The sequence below is a fragment of the Idiotropiscis lumnitzeri genome, chromosome 4, assembly GCF_059441095.1.
Source record: "Idiotropiscis lumnitzeri isolate Australia: NSW breed Sydney's pygmy pipehorse chromosome 4, RoL_Ilum_1.0, whole genome shotgun sequence".
In the NCBI taxonomy this organism is placed as follows: domain Eukaryota; kingdom Metazoa; phylum Chordata; class Actinopteri; order Syngnathiformes; family Syngnathidae; genus Idiotropiscis; species Idiotropiscis lumnitzeri.
The window spans coordinates 24,512,648-24,530,191 of NC_142394.1; the positions used below are offsets into that span (position 1 = coordinate 24,512,648).

Sequence of the window (17,544 nt, forward strand, 5' to 3'; positions counted from 1 at the left end):
GAGACAGGTCTTTGCTGAAATGAAATGCTCCAGTTTGGCATGATTATCTTGCATAGCGCTTTAGTGGCCAAAGTTTGTCCGTGCAGCAGTCGGAGGAGGCTGTGATTCCAGTCAGACCAAGTTTAAGTCTGACAAGTTGTGCCGATAAAGATTGCGCGCTTTGATTTACACAAGTAGTTGCATCTTCTTTGCTGATTAGACAGAAAAATTAGGCGTGCACGACAAAAGGAACGATGAGGATGAGTCACTGTTTTGATGACTTGTGACACAGAAAAATTTGACGCATGACACGGACTGAGGAATTCAAGATTTCGGACATGACTTGAGATGAGATGAGTTGCTGTGCATACAAACATTTTATAATTCAACTTTATTGGTCTTCTGTCTTTGCGCAGACAAGATACTGCCTTGATAAGCCAACTTGCTTTGGGAGACGACTTGTCCAAGACAAAGTGACCTGCTTGAGACTTGAAGGTTTTAAGATTTGATCCCATCTCTGGAAATCAACATGTTTTCTCCGTCCTGACCAGCAAACACCTGAGGCGTCGTCGCAGGTGCTGAGCGCGGTCTTGTTGAGTGTGTCTGCGGTCCGGCGTGCGACCTTGCAGACTCCAAACACACACTCACCATCCAAAACATCATCAGCGTCTGCATTATGTTTTTGGCTCAGCTCGCCTGGCTTCTCTGCGCTGAACGCGTGACAACTCGAGCGCACGTTTCAACTCAGTCGAGACGTCGGACCTTGCGCCGGAAGCACTGGCAGATTTAACAATAACTCCTAATTTAAAATTATTTCTAAATCATGATTTCTGTCACCTTTTCCCCCCTATTTTTTGTCTTTGTCCTTCGCAAGAAATGGCTGCATTTCAAAATCTCAGCTTCCCGAGCCGCCCGACACGGCATCGAGTGATTTCACCAGAACCTTTCATGAGGAGAAAGGCTTAACACTGCTCATACTCGCCCTTCAGGTTCTTGAAAAGCAAAATGTCCCATGATGTTAAGTCGGGACTCGTGGCTGACAACGTCAAGCCACCCGTTCGCCAACAACAATTGCAAAATTCCCCCAAGCCATTTTATCTAGCGTCATGATCACGTACCTTTTTCACCATTCAATAACTCGCAACCACCAAGTCATCGCACGCCACGTCAATTCAAAATTCAATTCTGCTGCATTCAAGAACAAACGCCAACGAAATAAAGTCAACAAATAACGACGTCTTTTCATTTAGGGGATTACTTCAAATCAACCAGTATGAAAGAAGTTTATATGGCAAGACGTCATCCATCATCTTGATTTCTTCCAAAAGAAAACTCAAGTGATGACAGAAATGTGTGCTGTGACCTAAATACAACCAGCCGTCTGACACGCTTGCTTCTCGAAAGCGGGAAGGCAAAACATACCCGACAAAGAAAGCAGGTTTTCACCGAGTGAGTGAAGAGGGTGGAAAAGTTGTCGAGCTGTTTGCTTGCAGGCCTCCCTGCTGCTGCTGCTGCTCCTCCTCCCCCGCCCTCCCACCGGGTGACAAAGAGGTTAAGCCAGCCCCTCCGCGGCTGCTCGCCGCCTCGTCCTGCAGGCTGCTCCACTCGTCCACTCCAACAGGCATGGCCGCATTCCCGCTTTGAGCCGGGGGTCCTCTTGCATGGACATTTAGCGTGAGCTTAGTCGCTGTTCCCTGGGTTCCATGCGCGGTGGGCGCCATGGCCAGCCCGAGCGAGCAGCAGCTGCAGCAGCAGCAGCAGGATTATTTCCGATCGGTGAGCAGCGAGTCCACAACCTACATGATGGTTCCGACCGGGGGGCCCGGCAGCGGCGCGGGGCGGCGAGAAGCGCCGTCCAAGATGTGGGTGGCCCTCGTGGTGGCGGTGGTGGTGGTCCTGCAGGTGGCCTCCACCACGGGGCTCTTTGTCTACCTGAACATGTCCATCTCGCAGGTAAGAACTTCTGCAACTCTCACTTCCACACTTTGCACTTAAGAATTCGAGTGAAACATGCACTGCTGCTTCGGACATTTTTCTCTCCTGAAGTCATAATAAGATGTCTTCTCCCGCACTGGAGCTTATTTATGGAACTAATCACAGCAGTATGCTCCTTACTGCACAGCAACAATCAAAACAAAAGTTTGTAGAGGTGCAGATTCCATCTGGAAGCATTCTCGGCCAGGCAAAAGCAATCAAAATGTGCCATTTTGTATTTGATGCCAGAGTCTTACGACCCCCCCCCCGACCCCGTCCGCCCCCTCCCATGCAAGCAACATTTCACACATTTCCAAAGATGAGCCCAGCTGTGAAAAGACCCTCCTCGGTCATCAGCGGCGCGGCTGCAGAGGATAAGGACGATCTTGTTTTTCTCCTCATTACACGGAGGGCGCATGTGACGTGATAAGACCCCCAAAGGGGACGCTCGCATCAGCCTCTTTATCTTTATTATTCCAAGCACAGTGCTAATTTGCCAAAAGCCCAACGCCATGCTTTCTAACTCGCTGACTGCAAAGAGACAAAATGACAACAAGCTCAGTCACATTCAAGTGGACACATGCACTTATCTTCAGGAGCACACAGAAAAAACTTGTTCTTTAAATAACAGTGCACATATTGTGTATTCAGCCCCAAACTTGTTTTCAGGCCATGCTCGGGCCTCATGAAATGCATGAGGCCTGAGCATGTGTGTTTGGGGGAATTACCCCCCCCCCCTCCCACGTCTGAATGTACCCCCTTCTATTAACAAACAAGGGCAGCCCATGGAGAGCAACAACACGAGACAAGCAGGAATTTGCCAGCATTGCAACCAAACAAATGCAGTGGGCCACCAAATGTGGGAAAAGTAGCAGGTTTGCTACAAAGGCCAGACAAAAGTCCTTTCGAGCAACACACGTTGCAACGGACTTGCTTAAAAAGTGTCCAGAGGAAAGGCAAGCGGGGGCAGCAGCGGCACCTCCACACATAAGCAAACCACATTGTGACATAAGAACATTCCATCGAACATTTACGAGAAGCCTTTTAGACAAACATTAGCGCTCCCCAACCACGAGCGTGTTCACATCACGGCATATTTTGACGTGAGCGGCGTAAAAACAAATGATCCAACATGGAAGCGACCATTAAAATAAATGCAGAGAGAGCAAAAGGAAGCAGTTTTGGGAGAATCATTCATTGGAACAAATTGGAGGTGAATGACATCACTACTCAAGGCTTTTTCTCCACTGTCTGCGTCTGGCGGGCCTGTATGTGTTCCGACCATAAATGAAGGGTGATAAAAAAAAATGGCCACTTGCGCCCACAATATTGAAGAATCGGCACACAAAATGCTAATTTGTAGAAATAAAATCACTCAATCGTGACCACGGAATAGATAAAACGAGCACCTAAAATAACGCATTTGTACTTGATTGTCATTCCCATCAACAACTTGGCCTTCTCGGTCAGCAAAATGAAACCATCTGTAGTGCACCTTCCCAGCTTTTCTAGAAAAGTGGGAAACATCACGATAATTTGACAAGAGCAAAAAGCTTCCACACATGATGTTATTAAATCTGACTACTTGCATTCCTTGTATGAAGCTCTATTGGCGCATGCATGCGTGTGTGCGTGTGTGTGTGTGTGCGTGCTATCACTTTGTTTGCTCCCTCCGTCCGTCAACAAGCCCTGATAAAGGCTCTCAGCCAGATTTACAACGCTGACACCGGTGCAAACAAGTGCAATTGTCACTTTGTGTGTGTGTGTGTGGGGGGGGGCATTCGCAAATGTGTCAGGTGGCACACAGCCAATCACGTTGAACCAGCACTTTGCACTTTCGGTCAACCATGTGGCGGGAGTGCTGGCAGGAAAAGAAAACAGAAAATAGGATGTTTGGTCCTAGTGGCCCTTGTACTTCTCTTCTTGCTGACTTGGGCCCTCTGGCTCCTTATCTAAAGCCAACAAGTCTCAAACTTGGGTCATGATTTTAAATTGGACAGGCAAATTAGTGCTGTTGTTGAATCCATCTTTTTCGTATTAGGCAGCTGGTTAAGGTAAAATATCTCATTTCTCAACAGCACTTTGAAATAGTAATTCATGCCTTTGTCACATCTCGGCTGAATTACTGCAATGCACTTCATTCCGGATTCAGCCAATCCTCCATCAAGCGTCTCCAGTTGGTCCAAAATACTGCTGCTCACCTCTTGACTGGTACTCATAAGAGGGGAGCGCATAAATCCCAAATTCCTTCACTGGCTCCCTGTACATTTTGGAATTCTTTTTAAGATTCTATTATTTTCTGCCCCATTTTACGCACCTGCTTGAGGTCTGAGGACCAAGCGAAGGCTCAGGGGGGAATCGAGCCTTTTTCGTTGTCGGTCTCTTGCATGGGAATGACCTCGCACTATAACGTTAAGCAAGGCCCCTCAGTTCCCATCTTTAAAACTCATCTTAAAACGCATTTTTATTCTCTGGCTTATGACTCAACATGAGATTTGGTTTTTGGTCTTTATTGTTGTGCTTTTTACTGTCTTTATTGTAATTTAGTTTCATTGTTTGTTGTTGTATGACACTTTTGTACAGCACTTTGTATACAGCGGTGGTTGTGTTAAAGTGCTTTATAAATACAGTAGAGTTGAGTTGAGGATATTTACGACCAGCTCATTTGTGCAGCCACAAGGGTCGCGGCAGACAGGAAAAAAAGAAGAAAAAAAAATCACGGATGAACAAACCAGCGTCAGGCGACAGAAGCACAAAGGATGTCACTGCACTGCCACTCAATACGAGATCTCTGATGCGCTTGCTTCAATCCACGCCACTGGTGTGCAACAAACAAAAAAGTCCTGACCCATTTGTTAGCTATTTCCTTGTTCACGGCCCGTTTACCAGAAGCGTACACCAACCTTTGGCCCTGAGCCTCAGATATGAATCATTATCTTGATGGCCACAAAAGAAAAGTCCGCCCTGCGACTCCATCAAAACAAGACAGAATCTAGAGCAGCGTGGCTCAGACAATGGCGAGTTAGAGGTCAGCACGCCAAGGCCCGGGAGTGGTCATGTGTGTGTGTGTGTGTGTGTGTGTGTGCTCACAAGCACACAGGTGCACACAAAAGACATCTTGAGACCGGTTTGGCCGCTCGCAGCATTCCTTAGTCGGCGCGGACGCTCGCTGGAGCCTCATTAAACACGCAACGCAGACACGTGTGCGCCACATGAAGCGTCTCTACTGGGAATTCGGCATACACACACACTCGTCCAACAGCTCGTTACCGGCACTGATGATGGAGCGCCATTGATTAACCCTCTAGTGGTTCTCCACAGTCGAGGGGGAAAAAAAAGGCTACATTTGGACCAGACACTCCCAAGATTGAATAACACAGCTCGACCATCCAACAACTCATCATTACACTCTGACAACTTTTTAACTTGAAACAAAAAGATATTTTTCTGTTCGTCGGAGATTCTGGAAGGTTCTCTGTGCACATGACGCAGCCATGTTGGACCTCCTCCCATCTTTGCTGTCACCTCAACATTTGAGCTTCTCTCTCTTTGGCCAAAGCGATTTATGCCATGAGTCCAGCTGCGGCCACGCACATGCGGGCGTGTGTGCGCGTGTGTGCGCGTGTTCTTATATGTGTGTGTTCATTCGCCCTCTCCATCCCCCATCCAGCCTGTTTTTGGCCGGCCTTCGGTGGACACCAAAACCCGAAAAGTATACTGTATCTCTGAGGGCTGCTTGGAAAGCGCGCAGCAAGGCGTGTGTGTGGGGGTGTGTGTGTGTGTGTGTTTGGCAGTGCACAGCTCTCATTTGAGAGGATTAGAGAGAGTTGAGAGGGGCCACGTTACTCAAATCCTGCAGGCCGGAGGGACAGACCAGGCAAAGACTCTAAATTTAGACGTGTAACGTGCGCGTTATTAGTGCACTTGGCACTGACATGCGCACACACACACACACACACACACGCACAACAACAATACACATGCAGGGTGGGAACAGTGAAGTATTGTTCCTCACTTCCTGAGAAAGTCAGAGCTGCTCCGTACAGCCTTCATGTGAGATTGCTCTGGTTGCCATGGTGACATCCCATCAGTGTATAGGGGGGAAAAAAGTAGACCAGTGGGAGACAAAGGAAAGGCTAACTACGTTCCACAGTTCAGCACAGTTTTCAGGTGTGCGCCAGAGTCGGACGACTACTCAGGGCAGTTCTTGTGATACAGAGAGGGGGAAAAAAAAGAGGAGGAAGAAAAAGAACTCCGGCCACTCCACAGCCACAGACATAAGTTGTTGATGGGAAAAGTAAAGGAGGGAAACGCTCCCAGTGGGAGGACAAAGTTAGAAGTGGTTTGGCGCCAGTCAGCAGCCACACATTGTATGCTAACAGCGCTAGTGGAAAATTTCAAAATGGCATTAATCGCTCCAATCAATTCAATCCATCAATCAATCGGTGGCAAAAAAAAAAAAACAGCTTCAACCTGCAGCGTCCACCGGCACGTCAAAGTTTCTAAGTGTCTTTTCTGAATGGTTTACTCATCCACTAAAAAAAAATATATATATATATCATAACAAAAGGCTCCGTTGTAGATCTTCACTCTGAGAGTACAAAGAGACTTTGAATGAACGAGTCTTGGCATGATCGATCCACATCCACAGGACAAAAAAGAAGCAGAGGAAGATGTAACTAACAACTAAACTCACTTTCCAAATTAAGCACACAAGGCGCTACATGCAGTCCTTTTCAAATAGTGAGGCGGCGGGCCCTGGAGGGCATGATGTGATGCCAGAGGGATGCGAACATTTTTTTTGTTTTTTTTGTAATAGCACATCCACTACAGTAGGTGGCAGTGGTGCTCTCATTGTCAGAATGTGCGCAGGGAGTATTAGCTCTAAGGCATAGCTGTCAAACTCCGGTCTTCCAGGGCCTCTTCCATCTCTCCCTGCTGCAACACACCTCAGTCACATGATCAGGATCGTTGTCAGGCTCATTTGCAGAGCTTGCTGATGAGAATTTTTTTTAAATCAGGTTTGTTACAGCAATATGTAGGGAAGCGACCCTGGAGGATTGGAGTTTGGAACTCATGGTCTAAGGTGTTTTTTTTTTTTACACCGGGCATGCACACCGAAAGCACACAGACCAGCAAATGTGAAGTGCAGTGAACAAGCCCTCAAGAAGTATATTTAACAGGGATGAAGAACAAAGGAGGACACAGATTAAAAAACCTTAAAAGTTTTTCTTTGTTATAAATTGATCTCTAAATCCTTATTTTGTTCATTTGAAAAAGAATCTAATTTTATGCATGTGTATAATTTTATAGACAGTGGAGAGTTGGAGGGGGCGCAAAATATATATTTTTTCTTCCTGCACGTGCGTAACAGAAAATAATTGAAATGTGCATTAATGGCGTCGATCATAGTGAACAAAAACAATTCTGTCGCAAAATGAAAAGAACAAATCTTTTCAGTAGACACACTGAATCGACTTAAGTGGGCTCCTTAAATTGATGTGGAGGGCCACATTTGGGCCCGCTGGCTGCCAGTTTGACAACCAGTAATGGTTCTCTTCCTCAAAATGTTCTTTTTTGGTCGAGTGCCTTTTTCTGCTGCCTATCCCACCATAGATCAAACCCTCCCCGCTGGCCTTGTCGAGGTGAATGGACGCTGTACGGACGGAATAACATTTGGAAAGCAGGGAGGCTGTTTTGGCAAACCACACGGACGTGACCCCGCCCCTGGACTCCACTGTCAGCACTTTCAGGTCAAAAGATGAGAACATAAATGTTTCCAGTCAATGCACCTGTTTTGCATTAGCGCTTCAAGTAGCGCAAGCGGTGCACGCTGCTCATCCGGCGGAGTAGCAGAGCGGGATACCCGTTGCAAGACAAAAAAAAAAGCAAATGCTAACTTCCTGACCACGACAATGTGGCTCATTCGCACCTCTAAATGAACTTTGGGAGGGAGTCCAAGCAAAACAATGAAGTTGAATCTCTCTAGCGTGTCCTGACAGACAGGCCCCTCACGAACCGAAAAGAAGCCGTTTGTCGGAACAGGACAATCTCAGATGACTGAATACGAAGTGAAGAAAGGTCTGAAAAGACGGAGACATCTGTGTTCCTCCCGAGCTGGTCGCCACACACGCCATGTGAATATCATTAGTGCACAAGTCACTCCCAATGACGCGCCTTCGTAGAATCTGAACCTTTCCCGTAAACCCAATAACCGACACCATGCTGACCCATTTCCACAGGCGAGCCAGCAAAACATGAAAAGAAAACCAAGTGTGTCATCTTTGCTCATGCTGGCTCAGCGCGGTCATTAGCCGCACACTCAGCCCGGGCCCAAGCATCACAGGGGGGGGGGGGAGTTTTCCAAGAGAGAAAGTTTGTTGTAAATGATCATTGACACAGTCAGGTTGCTGAAACGCATCGTCAGCGCTCACATGTTGACTTTAGCGGGCTTTTCTCTAATTTGTTGTCCAGATGACGGATGAGGTTTCTTCTTGGCGTTGTGCGTGCAGGTGCGGAGTCAGGGGGTGACCGAGGAGCTCAAATGTCTGAGTTTACTCAACGCTCTGGACCAGGACATCCCAGAGCAGCTGGCCCAGCTCCTGGGAGAACCTTGCATCAAGCTGGCCGAAGGCATCAAAGCTTACATCTCCAAGGTAAGGCCCCAAAACAACTCGGAATCAGAAGTGGGCGTCCTCGAGGGGCGGCCGGAATAACACATGATGTGTGCTTGATTTCAAAATGAAATGGCAAATATCGCCTTGACCAAATCAACGTGATTAGGCAATTGCAAGCGCGAACGCAGCTAGCATGTTTTGCTTGCAGCGTTGTCTTGCTGCTGACTGCAAACGGACGGAGATTGTTTTTTTCTTCTGTCAGGGTGCCAACCATGACTCACACATAAACATCGTTGACCTTCTTTTTTTGCTTAGTTTGCGTTGAGAGTGTGTGTGTGTGTGTGTGTGTGTGCGCTTGCCCTCATTCGCTTCTTCAAATCAAATATGAAGGCTCTTGAGGACTAAAGGAGGGTTACGCCAGCCAACGCTCAATTCGACCTGATGCTATTTTTAGATTTGATGAGAGAGCGCGGACGGCGCCGACACAAGATGATAAGCTTTGGCTTTCTTTTCAACTTGTTTGGTTAGAACGCAACTTTCATGACGTGCGCGAGTGACAAGACGACAAGCGGATGACGAGCTGCTCATATAACACTAATTTAATGACATAAGTGTCGCCCGAAGCCAAGTCGCTAACACGGACGGCTGTGTGGAAGTTCAGTTTTTAGGCAAACATGCTTTCAATCAGCACGCACGCCGGCGGTGTGGGGAAAAAAAAAAAAAAGAGTGGGCTCTAATCCCAAGAATACCTGATGCAAAATAAGAACAATTACCTTTGCAAAGAGGTCACATAGCAGACACCAAATACAGATTTTTTATAGTGACCCACGTGTAAAAGGACCAGAGCAATAAACACGACAAAGCCACGCACAGAAACAGCGTGGGAATATACAACACCAGTGGGAGTCCATTTTCATAGCGTCTTCTTATGACATCACAGAGCGACACGAGAAAAAGAGCGGACAATCGTTTCTCTTTCAATGTCAAAGGATGACATCGCTTTGAAAAGCACAGCCGCTTCATGACAACTTTTAGAATTTGACGAGGGCACCATGCCACAGAGCTAAGCGTTGGCTAGAAATGAGGCCAGACGTGCCGAGTGTCAATGTGGTCACGTGACTCATCCTCCTCATCGAGCAAAACTTTCAATTGTTTTGCTTGAAGAAGAAATGACCTCATCCATGTTTGTGGGATCGCAACGCTAACAAAGAGAAGGACTCTGGATCGACACGATCGCAGCAGAATGATAAGACAAAACATTCGGGTCTTATTTCAAGTCACGGCGGAGCGATTGTCACCTTCTTCCAAGTTATTGCATTCCTTACTTTGGCTTTAGCTCGTAAGCTCATGATCACCGTGACGACGATGACGACGATGACGATGTCTGCGTCATCACGTGGGGACTGTTGAATGCCAGGAATTCATCTTTTCAGTTCCTGATCGCACTCACATGCGGAGAGGCTGTCGTTTTGTTCGAGTTCCTTGTTCTTCCACACCATGCGTGCAACAGAAAAGGAATTTCCCCAAAGTGGGAAGCTGATATAAATAAACTTGAGCATCCAGTGGAACCTTTGAGCTCACCATGACACGTTTTTCCACTTGATTGTCAACGTGTCAGAAGAAGACGACTATAAAACTTAATTCCTGTGTTTATATTTTTATACTCTCTCAGCGCACTGCATGTGAACCTTAAATGATTTGCTTGATGAGAAAAGACTTTTGTGCATTCCTGCTTCCTCCTCCATATCATGAAACTCTGTTGCAGGGGCTAATTAATCATCAACCTGCCGTCCCCACACACACACGCACACGCACACACACACACACACCTACACACACAGAGCGAGCCGGCCCAGGCCTGTCGAGTGTAAGCAACGTATTCAAGTATTGGGTTGCAGCTCCCACTAATCTGCAGGAGAAAGGTTCCTTCATGTGCCTGCTTGTCGCTCGTCCTGACATCCCAGCCGGCCTCCTTCTCTTTCCCTCTCCAAAAACGTCCTTCATCCTTCCTCTCATTCCAAAATCTACAATCTTTTTCTCTCCACTGTAAAAAGGTGCAAAAAAATTCCTGTGAATCTGAAAATACTCCAAAATAAATGATTTGGCCTGTCGGAAAAGCATATTTCCGAGTGGCAGGGGTTGACAGTGCCCATGCGACCCCCCCCCGCCGCCGCCACTGCTTTTGTATCTTTTCTCAATTCACCTGTTTGAGAGACACGAGCGACACTTAATCCAGTAAATTGTAAACCAGCAGGCGGCAGCTCCTTTCCACAGCTTGTATTTACGAGCTCTCTGGGAGAAAGCTGACCCCGCTCCATCCAGGAGTCCACATGTCCTCCAAACAAAAGACCGCAGTGCACGGCCCAAAAAGCTAATGGCGGCCGAGTGGTGCACCGACGGAGTGCCGTAATTTGGGTTTGCGCAAGGCGCCGGAACGCTTTATTTGATTTTTTTTTTTTTTTAATTTATTGTGATTGCAGCTTGAGGTTCCAGAGGTTGCGGGATGAGAAACGCTGGTGTGGAGAGGTCACGCTGGAAGCACAGTTGAAAGGCTCATTTGTTGAATAAACAGCAAGAGAAGGAATGCAGACAGTTTTGCCGGTGCAAGAGCGGTGCCGTCACGTTTGAGCTGCAGGTCCAAACACAAATCTTGTGGAAAAAGTCAACATCTACTTTGGGTTGTAATTCTTGTTCTTCTTAGTCGGCATGTGTCCGTGCGGGCAGAAAGCAAAGCGCCACGAGCTCGCGCCGTCTTAACGGTGCGAGGGACAAATGGGTGCCACATGCTCAGGAAGTCCTTTTCCACAAGGTCAAGACCCTTACAAAAAAAGGCACAAGTCTTGCTGTCAGGGGGGCACAGAATCAAGGAATCGAGAAAAAATGTGAGCAAGCATACTGAGACGTCTCGGTTTCGTTGTATTTTCTTGGACGCGTTCTCAAATGGACACCACAAAGTCTGCCATCCAAGATTGATCACCCGATTGCGATCTCTCCAAGCGGGTGCACACGAGGCGATCCGGATGAAGTTTGATGGTAAACTATGAGAGGCGCGAGCTCAATCCAGATGCTGAGCAGATTTGCAAATACATTCAAAAGCATTTGTTCATAAACTTTGACGAGTTGATGAAGGCATTCGTATCCATGTAAACCGAAACGCAGCTTCTGTCTTTTAGTCTTTTGATGGATTTTACTCTTTGGCCATCCGCTAAATACCCGCGCGCTTTGTTAGGGCTAGTGACGACAGACAACCCGCCGCTCGGGAATCACACCAAGCCCCCCGGCGGCCTACAAGAGGATAGAAAGCTCATTTGTTCGCACAAAAACAAACGTGCTGCCAATTTTCTCCTTTTTTCCTCACGGGTGAGGAGGCAATTTTCTGCTCTCAGGACCTGAGGAACGCGAAGCCCAGACGGACATGCTCGGCCGAGCGAGACCGTAGACTGCACAAACATGTGCAGGAGGCCACAACGGCTGCCAGTAGGGAGCGACGGCACCGGTGAGCACAAGACGGGACTTGAGCGTTCAAATCTCCGCCAAGGCCAGTCTGTGAAAAGCAGGGGGATCGGTTTTTGGAATCACTTTATATTCTTTTTTTATGCGACATGCAGAGCATCCATTGAATGACCTTTCTGACACATAAAGTGAGAGAGATAATCAGCACACAATTTTTTTTTTTATGGGGGGAGGGGGTGGTGTCATTGCATCCTCGAGGTGGGACTCATAATGCCTTTCAGCGTTTCTGCAACAACCAACTCAACCGCCACTGGCCCAGCTCTGTTTTGTCCTTTCGGGATGATTCCAACTCGAGAGTTCCACCTGACCCACCCACCAAGCGAGGACTCACGCAGGCATTGTGTGAGGTACATTGAATACACACATCCAAAGCCAGAAGCATGGAGTCCAATTTGCAGCTTGACTATCAGCTGTGGGAGAAGCTGGCCAGCTGCTAACAACACCACCTCAGGTCAGCATGAGCTCACTTGGCATCCATCACATTCCGCTTTTTAGGGCCTTTCAGGGAGATTAATAGCAGGAGGGACTCAGTGGCACCTAACAGCTAACATGGGAGCGAGAGGGAAAACATGAGGAGAACGGACCAAGGAAACAACTCAAGATCCATCAGCCTGATTTACAAGGCGTGCCTGCGCGCTTCCGGGACACCCCGCGACACGACGGTCACAGGGAGTAAAAACACCAGCCGGGCTGTCGGGGAGCTGAGCGCCCGCTGCACTTAGAAGTTGACGATGACGGAGCGAGCGGGAGAGAAGAAACAGATGGCGGCCCGTGGAGAAGACGCGCGCCACATCAAACCGCCATGGAGTAGGATATCGCAGGAAAATAAAGACTTTGCACGATTTGTCGAGCAGGCTTGATGGATGCACGAATAATAGGGGGTCACGAGAACATGTCAGTGTTGAAAACGTTGTTACTTCAATTACAATCCAACAAATCCATTCATAACTTATTTCATGAGATAAATGGGAAGAAAATTATATATATATATATTTTTTTTTTGTAGGGGGAGGGGCCAATATACAAGCACAGAAAGGTACAAAAACAGTGCCTTTTAACACAGCAACAACTTTGCTAATTAAAACAGAACAGACCCAAGAAAAATTAAATATTTACCGTATTTTCTGAACTATAGAGTTCCCCTACCGGTGAAAGAAAAATCCACAGAAAAGCAGCACCGTTGTATTAGCCGAATGGTTCAAAATCTAGGAAAAAGCGACTTACAGTCTGGAAAATATGCTAAATACATTTTAATTAACCAAGTTGAGGAGAAAACATCTGAAAGAATGCAGCAACTTACCTGTATTAAGATGTCAAAGTTTGAAATGGCCACACAGGCGCTCATAGAAGTTGTTTCTACTTTCTTTTTTTTTCCAGGTGACTGAAAACATCATCTCCAAACAAACCTTTATGGGTAAGCGCGCACACACATGCGCAGACGCGCACGTAATTTCCGAGTCACCGCTTGTTATGCACCTGCTGTATCTTCATGTAATCTCAGTGGCCAGAACAATGCCTCGCCCTTTCAACAACTCGGGGTCAAAGTTCTTGAGCTCAGTTGTCCAAAGGCCTTCGGCCCACTTGACCCTGCGGGACACCAGTTCGCAAGGTGAGTACTTGGAAAGAGTGGTGGCTCCAAGACACGTCATTTGGAAGCCATTGGGACTGGAATCTTCAGATGAGACGAGACCTCACTTGGCCTTCTTCCTCAAACAGGGTACCCTCAGCCGGGACTCCACCAGTCCTGCCGCCACATGGTGCGCTCGTGGGCCAATAGGAGCTTGGGCGCTCACCTGCACAACATGACCCTAACCAACGGCAGGCTGCGAGTTCCCCAGGACGGCCGCTACTACTTGTACTCGCAGGTGAGCCTCCTTTCCTTTTGCCGCGTCTACTTCCTGAACATTTCCGTGAGCCGCCCAAACGTCTGTCACAGGTGTACTTCCGCTACCCGTCGCCCGCCACCGGGGACGTGGACCAGCGAAGCGTCAGCCACCAGCTGGTGCAGTGCGTCTACAAGAAGACGTCCTACCCGAGTCCCATTCAGGTACGCCAGCCAGCCGGCCGGCCGGCCCGCTCGCTCGCCGTGCTGACGCCGTTTGCTTCCTCCCGCCAGCTTCTGAAGGGGGTCGGCACTAAGTGCTGGGCGCCCGACGCAGAGTACGCCCTCCACTCCGTCTACCAAGGAGGACTCTTTGAGCTGAGGGCCGGCGACGAACTCTTTGTCTCCGTCTCATCGCCGACTATGCTCAACGCAGACGATTCCTCCAGCTACTTCGGCGCCTTCAGACTTGACCTCTGAGCACCGGTGTGACGGGGGAGGCTGGTGAAAAATCCACAAACCAGAGAAGGTCGAGTTTCTCGCTTTGCTCGGAAGGATGCGCGGAAACACTCGACCAGAGTGGAACTCAACAAGAGTGAAAAGGCGGGACAAAGTCCTGACAACTTCTTTGAGCCAAAGAAAACCACTAAGGGCGCAAAAGACACAAGGCTGCTGCTGATGAACATTTTTTTTTATCCTCCGGGAAGATTTTTTTTTAAGCAATAATGAGTCTGCTGCTTGTCTTGCAAGGGAATCCAAAATTTTGGACTCCGGACCGAAGAATGTACAGACAATAAAACGTTGAAGGAATGCGGAGCAGAAATCCCACGTGCAAGGACTATTGTGTACAAGTGCATCCAAATTAGTGAAGGGTGGTGATATGAAAAGTCATCCATGTGTACTTTACTTTGACGGTTTAAAGCCACTTGTGGTTCTCACTGAGAACATTTTTAAGGGAGGACAGTGATGAAGAGGAGGAGGAGGAGACTGAGCCAGATGATGAAGGGAAGAAAAAAAAACAGTCGGTTGAGGCTCACCAGCAGCCGGACCAGTTTCGCTTTCTTTCTCTTTCCCGTGTAAATAGTACAACCTGGTCTTTCCTGCATAACCTGCAAAGCCCAACGTGGACCATTTGCACTAGTTTCACTAAAGTTTACATTTTATACACAAATCAAACCTTTGGACGATGTCCAGTACTCAATAAAGCAGAAAAAAATTTATGAAAACAGGTTTTGTGGGGGCTTTTAAAGTCAGGACATGATTGATGTGAGTTGATGCTGGTGGACGTGCAGTTTGTGTGAGGTAGAAAAACTTTGCAAGTGCGCCATGCATCACGTCTGAGCTGCGACTCCAAATGTGCAGTAGGTAAACACGTGCAAACTTTTTTTTTGCTGACTGTAGATCCAAGCCGGAGCATCTGCTGCTCATTTGGACGCCGCCAAATAGTTTGTCCAGCAAATTAAAGGAAAGACAGCGGAGGAGGAGGAGGACATCTACAGACGCAAACCACGCTGCCCCCAGCTCGTGTACGCACACACATCATCAGCCAGCATAAACACAAACGCACACATTTGGCCACGCTGTCTGGCTAGACTTTGCAACTTTGTGTGTGCGTGGCTTGTTGTAGGGGGCTCGCTTCAGACAAAAGTCGAGGTCAAACACAGACACGTCTCCACAAGTCACTAAAGGACCTGCATACTATTTGTTGATTGTTTTTCCAGAGTATTTCCCCCCCCCTCATTTTCACCCAATTTGTCAAGATTTAATTTAATTTTCAATTATACGCCGATTGTCACTACTGGCGGGCCGACTTGGTCGCCATCCTTTGTATTCGTCTTGGAGTGTTGAAATATTGTGAGCGCATCACCGCTGCACGTTTGCAATGAGACAATCCAACACGGCAGATTAAAGTGGAAAACACCAGAGCAATCTGTTCCAATGTGGTCCCCCTTTTGGACGAATTCCCTTTTCCCTTTGCCATTGCTGGAAATGCCAAGTGGCTTCCGGAAAGAATCGTCCCACATTTGGGCTGCGGACGGATACGTGAGCTGGTTGGGCGAGAACTTTCCGCAGGTCCACTAATGCTCGTCTTTTCTTGAAAACGAGTTCACCGCGGGAGGGAGCAGAATGGATGGAATGAAGCAGCAGAGGGAACAACAGCTTCCTGTTGCTCTGGATGATATTACAGCCTTGTTTGTCATCGTGAGTGAACATTTGCCCAGCTTGAGTTTGGCATGCCACTGCAATGTATCGTTTGTTTTGGCCACGTCACTGCCCTAAAAAGTCTCTATCCATCTAGCAATCTGGAGAAAATGAAGGCCTTTAAAGGCCAGAGTCCACGCCCCGGTGCTGCCCCGACATGGCACGGCTACATTGGAGCAACATTCCCCACGATGTGCCCAAGATCGCATTTCCACGAGAGTGCGTCCGGGCTTGTGAAACAATCTCAGCGCTCTTTTTCTCATGGCATCAAATCACACTCGCATGGCGTCAAATCTGCCTCTTGTTGCCTTATTCTCCGAAAGCACGCCTATCAAACTCGTCACGGGTCAGAGTTGTTTTGCTTTCCGTCAGTGGGCTGAACAAAAAGAATTATGTCTTAACAGCCCTGTTCCAGGTCAGGTTGTTGTAATATAAAATAAATGAGGCCGTGATAAGATATTTTCTGACCCGCAACCTGTAATTCTTTTCAGTCTTTACGAGAGGGAAAGTAAAAGTAAAGCCAACAAATACATTCACATTCACGGAGTCAGCGCAAACGCTGACACCACGTAAATTTCCCCCCAAATAAAGTTCAGCTGTTCTCGTAGGATCGTCCAGACCTTTTTTGCAATTTAGCAGAAGCCCGACGGTTTTACTTTAGCACTGACCGCATTCTGAAACTATCCGCCAACTCCGACATTGACAAAGGCTCCTGGAGCATCACATTGCTCCACAGCCTACGTCAACTAAAACATTCGTTTGATGTTTGAGCAGCGTTGACCTTTCGAAATCCTGGCAACTAAGCCCAGACATATTTTTAGCAGACCCAAACACACCTGTTTGGGTGATTTCAATGATCTTTCCTTTTCTTTGTAAGATGATATCTCGCCACCCCGACCAAAGGCGTGATGATGACAGGTGATTGTTGTCAAACGCTGCTCGTACATGCCAGAAATTCCTCAAGTTCCTTCAATGTTGCTTCAGGCCTCTCGCCAGCTTCCTTGACCAGTTGTCTTCTCATCTTGTCATCAATTTAGTTGGGTCATATTTCACCACCTAATGACGGCTGTCTTCACACTAAAAATTATTTTGGCCCCTTCGCTTGACTGAAAAATGAGGTCCCTCCCAGATGAGATGATGGGAGACTTGTGTACTGTAAGATGTGACACAAAAACTGTGAGGAAAAGCCAACCAGAACATTTGAACTTCAGTGGCATTTTAAATGGTGGCAGGTGTGACTTCCATTCAATTACTTATTTCTGTCTCCAGTTAAACGAGGGTGTGCTTACTACTAACAGTACTACTAAGAGGCATTTCCCCAGCATTTCATAATTGATGGCTGTATTTTTTTTAAACAAATACAATTTGCAAGCAGAAGTCATGAGAAATGATGGCAGACAATTATAATAACTATTGTTCAATTTTTATTGGGAAGGA

The 17,544-nt window shown here is 47.5% G+C and overlaps 2 protein-coding genes across 2 annotated transcripts in view; one reads left to right on the top strand and one right to left on the bottom strand.

Annotated features, from left to right (window-relative positions):
* LOC148338672 (uncharacterized) overlaps window positions 1–17,544 on the bottom strand; it is a 33,241-nt gene that overhangs the window by 2,500 nt on the left and 13,197 nt on the right. The gene's annotated exons all lie outside the window — the stretch shown is intronic.
* Window positions 1,542–15,841, top strand: tnfsf10l (TNF superfamily member 10, like). Its single transcript, XM_088294675.1, has 7 exons — window positions 1,542–1,932; window positions 8,466–8,609; window positions 13,461–13,497; window positions 13,585–13,692; window positions 13,800–13,948; window positions 14,020–14,130; window positions 14,200–15,841. The coding sequence occupies exons 1-7, from the start codon at window positions 1,699–1,701 to the stop codon at window positions 14,383–14,385; spliced, it is 969 nt and encodes a 322-aa protein (XP_088150801.1). The 5' UTR covers window positions 1,542–1,698; the 3' UTR covers window positions 14,386–15,841.

Excerpts from the sequence above, each read along its gene's own strand:
- tnfsf10l (XM_088294675.1), top strand. The coding sequence starts at position 1,699 with ATGGCCAGCCCGAGCGAGCAGCAGCTGCAGCAGCAGCAGCAGGATTAT. Across the intron at positions 1,933-8,465 it reads TGAACATGTCCATCTCGCAG|GTGCGGAGTCAGGGGGTGAC; the intron begins GTAAGAACTTCT and ends TTGTGCGTGCAG. Across the intron at positions 14,131-14,199 it reads CCTACCCGAGTCCCATTCAG|CTTCTGAAGGGGGTCGGCAC; the intron begins GTACGCCAGCCA and ends TCCTCCCGCCAG.